The sequence below is a fragment of the Pterocles gutturalis genome, unplaced genomic scaffold (assembly GCF_000699245.1).
Source record: "Pterocles gutturalis isolate BGI_N339 unplaced genomic scaffold, ASM69924v1 scaffold18517, whole genome shotgun sequence".
Classification (NCBI taxonomy): domain Eukaryota; kingdom Metazoa; phylum Chordata; class Aves; order Pterocliformes; family Pteroclidae; genus Pterocles; species Pterocles gutturalis.
The window spans coordinates 1-13,772 of record NW_010113174.1 but is presented as its reverse complement, the minus strand read 5'-3'; the positions used below and the strand labels follow the sequence as shown (position 1 = coordinate 13,772).

The 13,772-nt window shown below is 47.5% G+C and overlaps 1 protein-coding gene across 1 annotated transcript in view; it reads right to left on the bottom strand.

The window, feature by feature from the left end:
- The window catches only part of RNF213 (ring finger protein 213), a 45,969-nt gene extending 35,061 nt beyond the window's left edge, over window positions 1-10,908 (bottom strand). Inside the window, 14 exon segments of the mRNA XM_010074381.1 lie at window positions 213-393; window positions 786-908; window positions 1,577-1,675; window positions 2,320-2,464; window positions 2,944-3,117; window positions 3,387-3,438; window positions 4,112-4,314; window positions 4,836-5,033; window positions 6,085-6,353; window positions 7,499-7,779; window positions 8,007-8,200; window positions 8,472-8,615; window positions 9,215-9,393; window positions 10,516-10,908. Coding sequence (XP_010072683.1) covers window positions 213-393; window positions 786-908; window positions 1,577-1,675; window positions 2,320-2,464; window positions 2,944-3,117; window positions 3,387-3,438; window positions 4,112-4,314; window positions 4,836-5,033; window positions 6,085-6,353; window positions 7,499-7,779; window positions 8,007-8,200; window positions 8,472-8,615; window positions 9,215-9,393; window positions 10,516-10,908 — 2,635 coding nt within the window.
- Between the last annotated feature and the right edge of the window lie 2,864 nt (window positions 10,909-13,772).

Genomic DNA, 13,772 nt, shown 5'->3' with positions numbered 1-13,772 from the left:
GTTCAGCAGCCCAGCGCCAATGCTGACAGGGCTGCAGGGGACTAGCACAAGAGGAACACCAACTGCCTCTTCCTCAGCCAGGCCGATACCTTGAGCTTTGAGACAGGGAATAAAACAAGAGCTTTGTATTTGTTTGCTGCTATGCAAAGTGGGAGTGCCAGGGCAGAGAACAGCTTTTCCTAGACTCCTAAAAATATAACTGACAGACGTACCATTAAAGCTGAAGATATATTTGATGTCAGGCCACGTAAGCACGTGGCGCAAGTTCTCATCAAAATCGTCCTCAGACTGCCCACTCTCGACTGGCCACGACTTCACAATAATCATTGATACAAGCTGGCTGAATCGGTCCAAGTTGTAGGAAGAGATCTTCTCGAGGATATTGCTCTCAGTCTGCACAAGGCATAGAAGAGAGGAGAGGAATGTGTCAGTGTTTGGAGGACATTGCGGGTACATCTTTGTCTCAGGACCAGGCACTGACGTCAAGGAGTCACACTCCAGTGCTGAGGCACACTCCAAAAGAGCCGGATGACATGATTGACACCAGAAGCCACGATGGCAAAAGCATTACAAGTATTTTTCATGGATCCTTTATACAAGTGAATCCTCCTGATGTCTCGTCAATATTTCTGTTGGTTTAACAAACTTAATCCACAGCAACACAAGCAATGAGCCTCTGAACGTGCAATTCCCCATCCACCAGAACACACATCCCTATGCTACGCAACAGGATTTCTACGCAACAGGAAATTTGACTTTTCCTACCTTGAGGGAAAATACAATACCTGGCAAGCCGCAGTTACAGCCTCTGTGGCACAATTAGAGAAACACCAGTCAATGGAAGAGTCAAGTTCTGTAAATCGGTTGTGCTGGCAGCAGTAGACTAAGATTTGGTTAACTGGAGGCTCCTATAGGGCAAAAGGGAGATTTCTCACCAACTTAAATTTCCTAGTGTTTCTTCTGAAAGCATGGAGTGCTGCTATTAATACAATAAAAGGAACTAAGTAAAAAAACACAAAGTAAGTTTCCTAGTGGAGCCATCAGCCCATTTATTAGGGTCTGGAAGAGAGATGAAACACAAATAAATACTTGGAAAATCTTTTAGATTGTTTCTGCCTAAAATGTATTACTTAATATGCATCTCTCCAAGCCAAGCTTCCACCAGTAGATATCTGTTTCCCGATTATACCATGAAAATCAATGGCCTCAAGAATTTTGCAACTGATGTAGAAAGGAGATGAGGAGACATACAGGTTCAATTTAGAAGGGACCTACACAGTGTGTGCGTTTGGGAGCCTGGACAACACAACTTCTGCACAACAAACAGAAAGAGGCAAGTGCCAACTGTGCTTCTGCAAGTCCTTGGGTGCTCAGTTCACACCCTCTTCTTCTTAAAACTATAGGGGTGGTAATCACCCGGAATGTGCAGTTTCCTTTAAAGCAGAGCAGGCACTGCAGCCAGGCCAGCAGGCTCCTGGAGCCTCTGACGCCAACAACACAGCATGGTATGGTTTCACAGACAATTTTTGAACTTCCAGAACATGGTTTACAACAGTGAACCTGCAGCCTCCCCTACCTCCTGAATTCTTCTCTCCAGATCTGCAAGTAAGGTCTTCTTCCACTTCTCAGTGAAGCGCTCATCTGGAAAGCTGATCTTCACAAATTCATTCCAGGCCTGCAGGTGAGAAGCGTACAAACCCAAAACACTAAGTGCTGAGATTTAACTTTCCAATACGGAAATTACAAGAACTATCTGAGGAGAGGCCCCCCACCCTGCAGGCAGTCTGCAGTCCTTTCAGATGTTTCCATCCAGAGGACAAAGAGCACTCCCAGAGCTGCAAAAGGCAGCTTTTAAGCCCAGACAGTGTCAAAATGTCCTAATTGCTAACGGAGACATTTGGATGAAACACTTCCACCTTGACGCTGGAAGCTGTCCCAGGGAGGGCTGGGAGCAGAGCGAGTCAGACTGGACGGGGTTGCTCTCTGCTTTCCCTGCTGGAAGCCTGAAGGACACACAGCGGGAGCAAGACAACAGCTCCAGCGAAATGCCAACAAGGGGCAGCTCCTCATCCCAGCAATGCACCCCAACAGCTGAGAAAAAGGAGAACTAAGGGGAGCTGAGCAGCAGCAGCGATAGCCCTTTGCTCTCTAGCCCAACAGGGTTTAAAACAACGCAGCTTCTCAGCTTGTAGTCTGTGCCGCCTGCCCCCATCTCATTCCTCACCCAGCCACAGCACCTATGGTTCCCAGCAAGAGCCATTAGACTAAAGGCTCTATGGTAAAACAGCTTTTTATTCCTGTTATTAGAAGGTGACAAACCCGAAGCTCCCAATGAAAAGAGAATGTCACATGCTCCAGGTATTCTTTCAATAATTTCTCATTTAAAACATTTCTGAACCAGGTTCGAGCGTCTGTCAGAGCTTTAAGGAATACTTCTTCCACTGCAACTTCCTGCACAGCATCTCTTGGAACCTGTCGCACACACAGCAGAAGGAAAAAAAAAAAAATAATAACAGTTCAAGCAGGAGAGCAACTTAGAACATCAGTTTTTTAAAGAAATATTTCTAAGAGAGATGGTGTAAATGCATCCAAAGCACAATCATGCCCAGCAGCAGAGACCCACCACTACTTGAATAAAGGATAGAGGGAGGCTGGGAAAATGAAATGCTTACAAATAGTTTGTGCTTATTCCAGGGAGTAAAGACAACATATGACAAAGGGAAAAAAACACAGACATAAACCAAAACCCGTGACAGCCAGCCTTGGCATTTGGCCTCATTTTCAATAAGATGACTCAAAACCATTAAATGATTTCACAACTTTTTGAAAGTACCACAATCTTGGTTAATACAGAGTATTAAATTCTCCAGATTGAGATGGGATATGATCTAAAATCAGTTTGCTGTGCCATTTTTGTAATCCTTCTAGACACCTTGCTCATACCAACCCATGAACAGTTCCTCGGTACTCACTGCTGCGGGCTGAAGCCTGGCAACCTTTGCAACCAGCATGGCAGTAGTGACGGGAATCATGAACCACTTTGCGTTCTTGCAGACCCTCTCGTGCAGCTTGAGGCAATAGCTCAAGCAGGCCCTCCAAGAGCGAGCTTCCAGAGCTCTGCAGGACAGGAATAAAGAGGAAGAATTTTTTTTCTGCTCAGAGGAAAAAACAAGAAACAGAAAAAGAAAAACCCCACCAAATTCAATAGAGTGTGGCACCTAACCATTTTTAAAAATGTTGCTATCTGACAGAGGGATAGAAATACAGGATTCTTTTATTCATACAGATCTCAATGCACACATTTTCAAGCCACAAGCATTACCCCACCCCACAGGCATGGTGTAAATCAGAAGGACAACGCTCTCACAAAAGCGCACTTGGGTTACCTGGGCTGTTTCTCATCCAAGGTACACAGCAGTGTCTTTAGAAGACTTTCTACTTCCTAAGAATGGAAAGATGGAAATATTAAACTGGGGAAGGAATTTTACAGACTGGTTTCTTATCAGTTGAGGGGATGCTGTGAAAGAGGGAATTCACTGTTCTTCCATGCTTTCTCCAGTGCTTTTATAAATACGCTATAACGTCGCAAAAATTATTTACTTGATGTCAACATATAGGTGGCTATTATTTGTACAAACAAAACCTGCACTTCTTACAATCTAAGGGTTTAAAAATTATTATTAGTTGCAATGTCCAGTTTCTGCCGTCCTCATACAAATTCAAGTGTTTTCACAACAGGCAGGAAGATCTCTCAAATCAGCAGCACCCTACGCAAACCCCCAAGAGCTGTGCAAAAAATAGTTTCAGGCAGCTATCTGAGGATCTCAGGATTAAAATATTTGCCATCAGTGACTAAGAGAAAATCAGGATAAGCAAACCCTTCTCGCATCAATGCCAGCAACATTTTTTTGCTACAGATACATCCTCTCATCTCCTCCTAGGAACCTCCTACTTCAGAGGAACTATTTTTGGTTTTGGCTAAATTTTAAGCTCTTTGTGCTCTGACTTGCTACCAACCACATTCCCCTTGGTGACAGTCAGTCCCACTCCAAGGCCCGTTGCAGCCCAATTTCAGCCTTTATCCCTTAGTTGGGTAAAGGTGCCAGAAGACAAACCTTAGAACTGTTCCGCAATACTTCAATGTTCTCTACTCTGTAACAAACACCTTGAAGAGCAGCTAACAAATCACTGGAGAAGTCTTTTATAAATTCAGCCAGGCTCTCCAGGGGCAGCACACAGATCCAGGACTTGACCAGAGTCCTATCCAATTCCATCAAGTATTTCTTTTCTTTCATTAGTTGCAATAGGGTCCCCCTGGATGGAAGACAAAACAAAATCTTTTTTTTCAAGTTTTCAAGGTACAAAAGGCTAAAAGCTTGTTCAGCCCACAGAGGACTCTTATTCTCACTCCTCTGCTTTTTCATTTACAGATGAAGATCAGCAGAAGACCCCAAGCCCCTGTAATCGCAGAAGCAGTGTCAAACTACTGAGCAGGAGCACTCAAGGAAAATGAACTCCGGGTCTTGCTCAGATTCTGCACAACACATCATGAACTGCTTTAACTCACACCCGGCATCACCAGCTATTCAAGCTGCTCCACAGCTCGCAGAGTTGAGGATTGCTTGTGTCTGAAAAGGAACACACTGCACAGCCTTGCTATGCACCATCGTCTGAGCAACCAACACAGCCCGTGTTCATGTATCCCAAATATCCACCATCAACATGCTACATTTCTTATTTTTTTAAAAGAAGAGTTAAAAATGAGAGACAAAGGTGACCACGACCAACCACAATATCAAGGCCCTGGATATAACCAGTAAATCTGGAAAACTCACTTATCTGCCTTGTTTCTTGTTTCAACAAACTGAAGCCCTTCCAGCCCTGCCCAGGTATCTTCTTCCACTGGGAAGTGGTGATGCTGCAACGGGGCAGCGAGGCAATGCAGCAGAGGAAGAACCCACACCCACTGGTGTACTTGCTCATCAATGCATCTCCGGCACAAGCTTGTCAGGTGAATCTCCAAACTGAAAAAAAAAAAAAACCACAAATACCAAAACAAACACACACAGTAAAAAACCAGCTTTTTACACCACTCAAGAGGGTTCCGGGTGGGGGGAAGGCTTCATCTCACTCCTGCTACCTACCTTCAAATAACTTCTGACAATGATTTTAGCTCAATCTTATCTTCACTGAAGACTACATATGGTAAAATTAAGACTCAAAGCTGTACCCCTACCTGAATGTCCCTGCACAAATCCTACTAACACAGCACCACGCAGGGCCTGTGCTTTATCTACAGTTTCCAGGTGAGCCCCCCCAGCCCAGCCAGGGACAGGGTGACACAGATGCACAGAGCCAGCCGCTCCAGGGACAATTCTTGGCCTCCTTGGGTGGGCTGAAGCACTAGAAAGGCCTCCAAAAGGAAATGTAATTGCTGCAGCTGCGCAAGTGCAGAACTAGACATTCGAGTGCCGGATAAGCAGTTAGATAACAGTCTAATAGGCAGGCACTCCGAGGAAAAATCAACAAAAGCCATGTGTAGCCATGCACCTCAGAGGAGCCAAGAATCCAAACACAGCATTTACATTTAAAGGAGTAAACACATGATGACCCTGATCAGTGGAGCTTGTAGGTAGCAATGGCAAACAGGGAAGAGGGTAGAGACTGCTTGACAGAAAAGGACAACAAACAAGATTTTTTATGTATAAAGAAAAAACAGGTTTTAACTTAATCTACTGCTCTGGCAACAGTGACAAGTTGCAATAAGGGAAATTCTATTTGGATAAAAGTAAAACATCGTTCACATCAGGAAAGGTACGTGACAGTAAGAGGGTCCCAGAGAGGTTGTGCGATCTTCGCCCCTGGAGTTTTTCAGAACTTGGCTGCAACCTTGCCTGGACATTAGCCCTGCTTTGAGCAGCAGGCTGGAACAGAGACCTCTAAGGATACCTTCAAATCTGATTTTTTTTTTTCTTACTCTCTGACACTAGAGAGCTCAATCCCTTATTGTTTTATCAGAGTGCTACACCTGCAGCAAAACCAGCCCAGTTAGTTACGTTGTAAGTGCTCCAGTAACATACATACCTCACAAGTGCTGCAAATGCCTTTTTGATATGATAAATTTCATCCCGTATGGCTTGTTGTGACACCTTATCCAAGCACAAGAGGCTACACATGTCAGCCAGATTGCTTTTCAACACTGGCAGCTCCAGCATTCCAACTACCGTGAGGATGGTGAGCCCCAGAGCTAGTTTACTTTTTATGACCACATCCTCCTGCGATGCTTTTGCACCTTCTGGCTCAAGGAAAGGAAGAGCTATTTTCCTCATATATTCCAGCAGCAAAGCATTCACCTAGGATAAAGAAGAGAAGAAACAAACCAACCACAGCATTAGCTCCCTAACAAGTCATCTTCTTCTGAAGCCATTTCCTTCTGCCGGTTACAGCACAGACACTCGACAGCCCTGTACACCCCACGGCACCCGGTGGTACTGGGATCCAAGCACACGTGGTACTGACCACCAAGACACCCGCCAGAACATCAGCTGGGGTACCCCAGTACCGTGATGGTTTGGTGCCCCTGCTGCCAGCTCCCAGTGCTCAGCTGCTGCTGCCCCTTCCCATGCCCCACAGAGCTGGGGGGCAAGGGACCGGGGTGGATCTTGGGAAGGGAGGTGAGCAGTTGTACACCCAACACTTCCTTCGGTCACCAGCGCCCGCCACAGCCTTACTCGGCAAGCCGACCGCAGCTTCCCAGGGGACTCGGGATTGGCTGGGAGGCAGCCCCCAATAGCTACTCTCAAACCACATCCAGGGGGTCCATGGTACTGCAGTGCTTGGTGATACCAAAGTCACCCTTCTGAAAACCAGCAGTGAGTCGAAACACCGGTGGGCTCTACTGAGCCGGGCAGGTATGGCATCGGATGGTCTCTCCCGTCACCAGGAAGAGGGAGGCTGCAGGGAGTTAGAAACCAGCAGCCCTGACACCGGTCCAAAGCTCCAAAAAAAGACAACATGACATTTCTGTCGTATTTCATAATTATGCCAGGTAAGAAATTTAGGACTCTGGAAGCCCTGTCCGCATCACTGCTTAAAACTGGACCAGGAGGAGCTCGTCTCAGAAAAAGGCAGGTTTGGAGTCAAAGAGGGGAGCAGCTAAGTTGGTGACACAGTGACTGGCAGCAAAACTAAACAGCCAGGCCTAGGAAATTAATATCCAGACACAAAACCCACTCAAGTAAGAAGTCTCCACATCCCAGCTCTGCTGCTGACCAATATGGGATATTCAGAACAGCACCTAAGTGCCAAGGTGCGACGGAAGGTCCCACGGCAGACGGTGGCAGTCACCCCTGCTGTGGTTGTGTTCCCCTGGTTCTGTCACACCTGACCTTTTTGACTAGAAAAGCAAAATTATCCTAAGGTCAACAGCAAAACTGAAGTTCTGTGTTTAGTAACTGAACGTCTGTTTTCTAGTATCTGTTAAAAGAAAATAGATTACCTGCTGTGTGCCAAAGCCCAGCTCTGTCCATGGCATTGCCGACCCATCATATACCCATGGCTCTTTTGTAACGACATAAAACTGACGCAGCTGGAAGAGGAAGTTTCTCAGGTTGTCAGGACTCCAGGTTCCAAGAACACTGAAGATATTTTCTAACATAATGTTTGCAGCTATTATCTTCCCTTTCACCACGTCTTTGGTTTTAGTGCGAAAAAGAAAATTCAGAACGTTTTTCATGTTTGAAGACTCTGCACACACAATATCATCGTACTGATGCCATTCTAGAATAAGCAACACAGATGAGAACACAGGAAAACAATCATTTGAGAAACACACACCTGCCCATACCTTCACTCTTTCAGCCCTCCACAGAAACACCCCCACTGACCCATTAAGTTTCCAGCTCCAGACAGTGCTGTCTAATAATGCTAGTCCCTATGAAGGGAGAGACCACCCCACCAAAAACCAGGGATCACCCCAATATCCAGATCCAGCCAGAAAAGCTCACCCCTGTTGTTGAGCAAGTCGCTCTTTATCAACAAGCAGCGATTCACGTAATCCTTTGATTCTGAATCCTTGTAAATAAATTCATACTTCCCTTCACCACAGGTAACCCAATATTTGTAGGGAATGCATTTATTCATATTTTCTTTTGCAAGAGTTACAGTGCCTTCAATGAGGTATCCATGTTCTTTTAGATGCCTAGGAAACACAAAACACAGCAAAGGAGAGCAAAGGACATGTCAGCTGATCGACAGACTTCCTTTTCCACACAGCCCTCCATTTTTAATAGGAATGGTGATTATTCTTTCATGATGGAAGTTTCAGAATAGCTATCTCCACTGGGAAAACCCCTTGTAGCAATACCCACCAGTGGACATGCAGCCACAGTCTTATTAAATGAAGCACTACGCTGCATCCCGTCCTCCAGAGCCAAAGCACTCCCATGCCTGTGGGACTCGAGGGTACTCACCTGCTGCAGTGCAGCTCACAAATGTTGTCACTCCAGTCTGCGTAGGGAGAAATGCCTTTAGCCCTGATGAACACTTTATCGGTCTCAGGGTTCAGTTTGAAGTCTTTGGACAAAATCGCATGGAAATATACTGTAACACCATTGCTTTGGCTCACAGAACTACAAGAAAGAATTAGGAAGAAAACAGGAAGAATTCTAATTTTTACTTTTCTTTTTTTTTTAATTGCACAAATTATTCTAAACAGCAAATAAGATTCAAGCCACAAGCTTACTGGATGCAAAACCCATGAGCTCTGTCAGCAGTTGGCTCAAACTGCTGCTACACAGCAGGCCTAGTGTAAAGCCCTGTGTAAAAAGGAAAAATGGGTTCCCAAAGGCAGCATGAAATGCTGTGGCCACGCACGGCTGGGTCACTGCACCAGAAATACCTTGCACAGCAGAATCACCCGAAATGGCTCTGCTTTATCCCTCCTCCAGCTCATACACATTACACAAAACAAGTTTCACTCATCAAAACACCTCTTCACACCATCTAAAGAGTTACATGTGTGAAGCACACCTTCCTCCTAAGAGTAACAAATACGGGGTCAATTTTTATTTTTTTTTTCCCCCACCACATATCCAAGATACATGCAGAGCTAATCTCAGTACTTCAACCCCTGCCTCTGTCTGGAGTCCTCCAGTCCTCCTCACACCAAATCCTGTAAGTGAGAAATGCTGGGAGGCAGCAGGGGTGTTCTCACCTCTCTTTAACCTTATCCATGGGTTTCTGGTTCTTCTGTTGCTTTTTGTCCTTGGGACTGTCCATTACAGCTGAAGCATAATCCTTTCTAGCAACCTCGGGCCCTTTGGTCTGACTCATCTCCTTAGCCACTTCACGCACCTTCTCATTCGAGGTCTTCTTCTGCTCCTTCGTGTCTTCCTTCTGCGGGCGGAAGACAAACAATGCTCAGCTGAACAGGAGACCGGCAGTACACCTGCAGCTCCAGAGACCAGCCCAGATTCCCAGTCACCCAACACCTCCTCAGACGCCTGGGAACATCCAGCAATCACAGCATAGCAGCTAACTCCAAACTTGTGGAAACACTCATCCCTCACTGAGGGAAGCTGCTGGTTCAGGAAAACAAGGCAGGGATTGCAGGAGGGGCAGGGATTGCAAGAGAAATCCAATCTACAAACATTGGCAAGAAGGCAGGTCAATAAGCCACAGGTCTCCAGAGGATGGAGCGTAAAGAAAAGGAAAGCTAACCAAGAGCTACGTCCAGCCTTACAGGGCTGTCCGGGGCCGAGCACAGACACCTGCGAAGCACGAGGATCTCCTCGTTAGGGCAGATGCGACAGAGCTCACGAGAAGATCTGGCTGGAGAAGAGCCAAGTTCACAGCTCCTGGGGGTAAGCTAGCAAGTGAGAGCTGCGCTGGCACTGACACAGGAGAGCAAAACCCAAAGACTTCAGTGTTCCCCGCTTTCACCCCATATCCCCAGCCTCATGGTCCTTCAGCTTTACTGACAGCACAGAAGAGTCACAGTTATAAAGGTGCCACAGTTTTAACCCAGCTGGCAACCAAACAGCCCACAGCTGCTTCCCATCCCAGGGGACTGGGGAGAGAATTGGAGGGGTAAAGGCAAGGAGACTTGTGGGTTAAGATAAGAGGAATTTAATAATGGAGATAAACTAATGATGATAATGATACTAGTGACAAGAATGATAGAATACACAAGCTTGCCAGCCAACCCTCATCTACATCCTGAGCACGACGCTGCACGGTATGGAATATCTCCTTGGCACATTCGGGTCCGTTGCTCTGGGTATGCTCCCCACAGCGCCTTGTGCACCTGCACAGCAGCAAAGCACTGGGAGTTGACAAGTCCTTGATTTCCGTAGCAACAACTAAAAACATGACTGAACTATCAACATTCTTCTCATACCAAATCCCACACTGAATCCAACACAGCGCTATTCTAGCTCCTAAGATGAAAATTAACTCTATCCCAGCCAAAACCAGGACAACACACCCAAACACTCAGCGTGCTCACCCATTTACCTTAGAAGCCGAAGAGCTCCCTTTCTGGTCAGCGTCTTCTTTATGCTTCCCAGCCTGCCAGCTTTTGACCACAGCTGGAGTCTTTGTGTTCTGACTTCCACAGGGAGCTGCAGGCTTACTTTTAGGTGATCCCGTACCAGGAGACAACGCGGAGGAAACGCTCGCTCTCTCCCCTGCTGGGACCAGTTTCTCACGGCTGCCTGAGGACTGGGAATCTGGGCTGGTCTCTGGAAGCTGGCCAGCATCAGGGGCACAACTGCCCTCTTCCCCGTTACTCCTGACAGTTTCTCTGCGCTCTGTGGCACCTCCACTCCCCACCTTCTCCTTGGGGGTTGCAGAGCTTGGAGGTGGGACAGCTACATTATCTGTGCTGCTCTGCTTTGATGGGGTCATCACATCCACGCAGCTGTGACTGCCTTCTGCAACCGCTTCCAGACTTCCAGCTTCCTTTCCCGAGTGACCCAACACCCTGTCGCTTTCATGGGCACCTCCATTGTCACCAGCAAGTACATCAGCGCCCACTTTAGATACTTCACTGCCTGGGGTTTGGATTTCTTGTGGAATAACACATGTATCAGGCAATTCCGTGGTTTGAGTTGGTGCTGCGCTTAGAGGAGGCAGAGAGTCCTGCTCTCCGGAACTGGAAGGGCCCTTCTTTGCTTTATTCCTCCTCTTTTTCTATTTGAAAAAAAAAAAAAAGGAAAAACACAATGTTTATTCATTGTCAAAAACAAATTCTTTGTCACCTCCTCCACTGCAGCTAGTACCAACATCACCCTGCTACACTGCGTTAGCAGAGAATGATCAGGAGAAGAAGGGACAAGACCACCCACCACCTTCTACCGTAGGTGAAATGCAAGTAACGCTACAGTTTGCCCAGGAACACGGGCAGCAGCATCTAGATGCAGGCCAAAGGGACTCAAGGCCATGCAGCCCAGCCTCATTGCTTTACAAAAGGGAGAGCAACAAGTTACCAGCTACTCCTGCACCAACAAAGAGCCTTACCCTCTTCCGTGACTTCTTAGAAGAACTACTGCCCTGAGGTGCGGTCTCTAAGCTATCACTGGGAGCTGTCACACCCTCCAGCAGCAACGATCCCTCTTCCTCCTCCTCCTCCTCCTCCTGCACTTCAGTAGAGGAAGGAGGCCCACTTGCAGCGCATTCAGGTGTGGTCTCCGAGGTGCTGATCAGAGGTCCTGGGGTGTCCAACAGCAATCCTCCCTCCTCCTCCTTCGGTTCAGTGGTGGAAGAAGGCCCCTCAGCAACTTCTCCCTTCACATCTCCTCCAGGCTCTGCTCCTGTATCGGGGACTGGAGCGAGCTTCTCTCTGCTGCCTGCAACAGAGGCAAGGTTCATTGTTAAATGAGAAAGTCAGGAAAGAAAGCAGTTCCCAGCTGGTGGTGAGCAAGCAGGGTCTGCTGCTGAGAAAATGTATGGGTTGAACACACAGGAGCTGCTTTGCTGTTCCCTGTTCAATAGCTACCACCTGCAACGACACCACCCTCCCCAGTACAGCCTCCGTCCCTCTCCAAGACACCCCCAGTCAGCAGCAGACTAATTAAGATAAGAAACCACTGCACTGAGGTACTGATCTATCCCCACCCTACCTCCAGCTAATAGGTCAGCAGCAGGTGCTGGGAACCACAAAGAAAGAGAAATAAAAGCCAAGAAAGACAAGTGATGCAAATGAGAACAATTGCTCACTACCACCCAACACCCAGCCAGTCCCCAAGCAGCAGCCCCCCACCAACCTGCCCCCTGGTTTATTGCTGAGCATGACTTCATACGGTGTGGAATATCCCTTTGGTCAGGGGGGATCAGCTGTGTCCCCTCCCAACTTCTTGTGCACCCCCAGCCTACTCACTGGTAGGGTGAGGAGCAGAAAAAGCCGTGGCTGTGTGAGCACTGCTCAGCAGTAACTCCAGCATCCCTCTGTCACCAACACTGTGTCCAGCACAAATCCACAACACAGCCCCATACCAGCTACTGCGAAGAAAATTACCAACACCCCAGCCTGACCCAGCACAACCACACAGCTGAGTGTTGTGTCCAGGAAGCCGGGGGAAACTCTCATGTTTTATCCAGTCCTTAAAACCTGTGAAAAGGCAGCTGAGATCCAAGTCAGGCACCAGAGGAGATCTCTGCCTTCTGCAGATCTGTTCCACAGGCTCCTCAGCACTGCCTCTACCTCGGCTTTGAGAGCAAGAGCTTTTAACCTGAGTGGAGATCAACCAACACCAAGAGACGTTGATTTCCTCTAGGTATCTTTGAGAGCAAGAGCACAAAAATCACAGTGAAGCTCACAGACCCTGAGTATTGCAGCCCAAAGGCTGGGCCAGGCTTAATGACAGCGTGTTGTCTTGTACCTTGCCCTGGTTTTTGGCTGGGAGAGAGTTAATTTTCTTCACAGTAGCTCGCATAGCGCTGCGTTTTGGGTTTGTGCTGAGAATAATGTTGATAACATACTGATGTTGATAGCTACTGCCAGGACAGTCAAGGACTTTTCAACTCCCAGGCCTTGCCAGTGTGCAGGCGAAGCTGGGAGGGAGCACACCCAGAGCAACAGACCCACAACTGAGCTTGGGTTTAGGACTGAGGCCCAAACTGGCCAATGGTATATTCCATATTATGCATGACATGCCCAGTATATTAGGAGGGTCTGTCTGGAAGTGCTCTCTCTCTTCTGTGATTGTGGTTTTGGGACTTTCTCTGCTCTGGGACCATCAGCCAGGAATGGGCTGGGCCTCGGTCAGCAGGTAGTGAGCAGCTGCACTGTGTATCACTCATTTGTATATCATTATTATTATCATTATTACTTTTATTTTTTTTTGTATTTCAGTTACTGAATTGTTCTTATCTCAACCCCCAAGTCTCTTTATTTTCACCCCTTCAATTCTCTCCCCCATCCCTCGGGGGCGGGTGAGTGAGCGGCTGTGGGGCATTCACCGCCAGCTGGGTTAAACCACGACACACCTGAAGCAGGCACCCTGTGCAATATTGTTTCACATCCAATTTACAATCCTGCCATTACCTGAAAAACTGAAACTCTTCCCTGGCTCTCCCTACTCCTCAGCAACTCTGTTGACAGGGCTTGACCTGCCCACATTTACCCGGGGGAACCCCCCGCCCGGCCTCCCCCACACTCTCACCCCACCTCACACCCTCCTACCTGAATCCTGGTCCCCAGTGCCGGGAGCCAGCTGGGCCCCACACTTGCTGCAAGAACCGGGAGAATCATCCCCAGAAACAAAGCCACA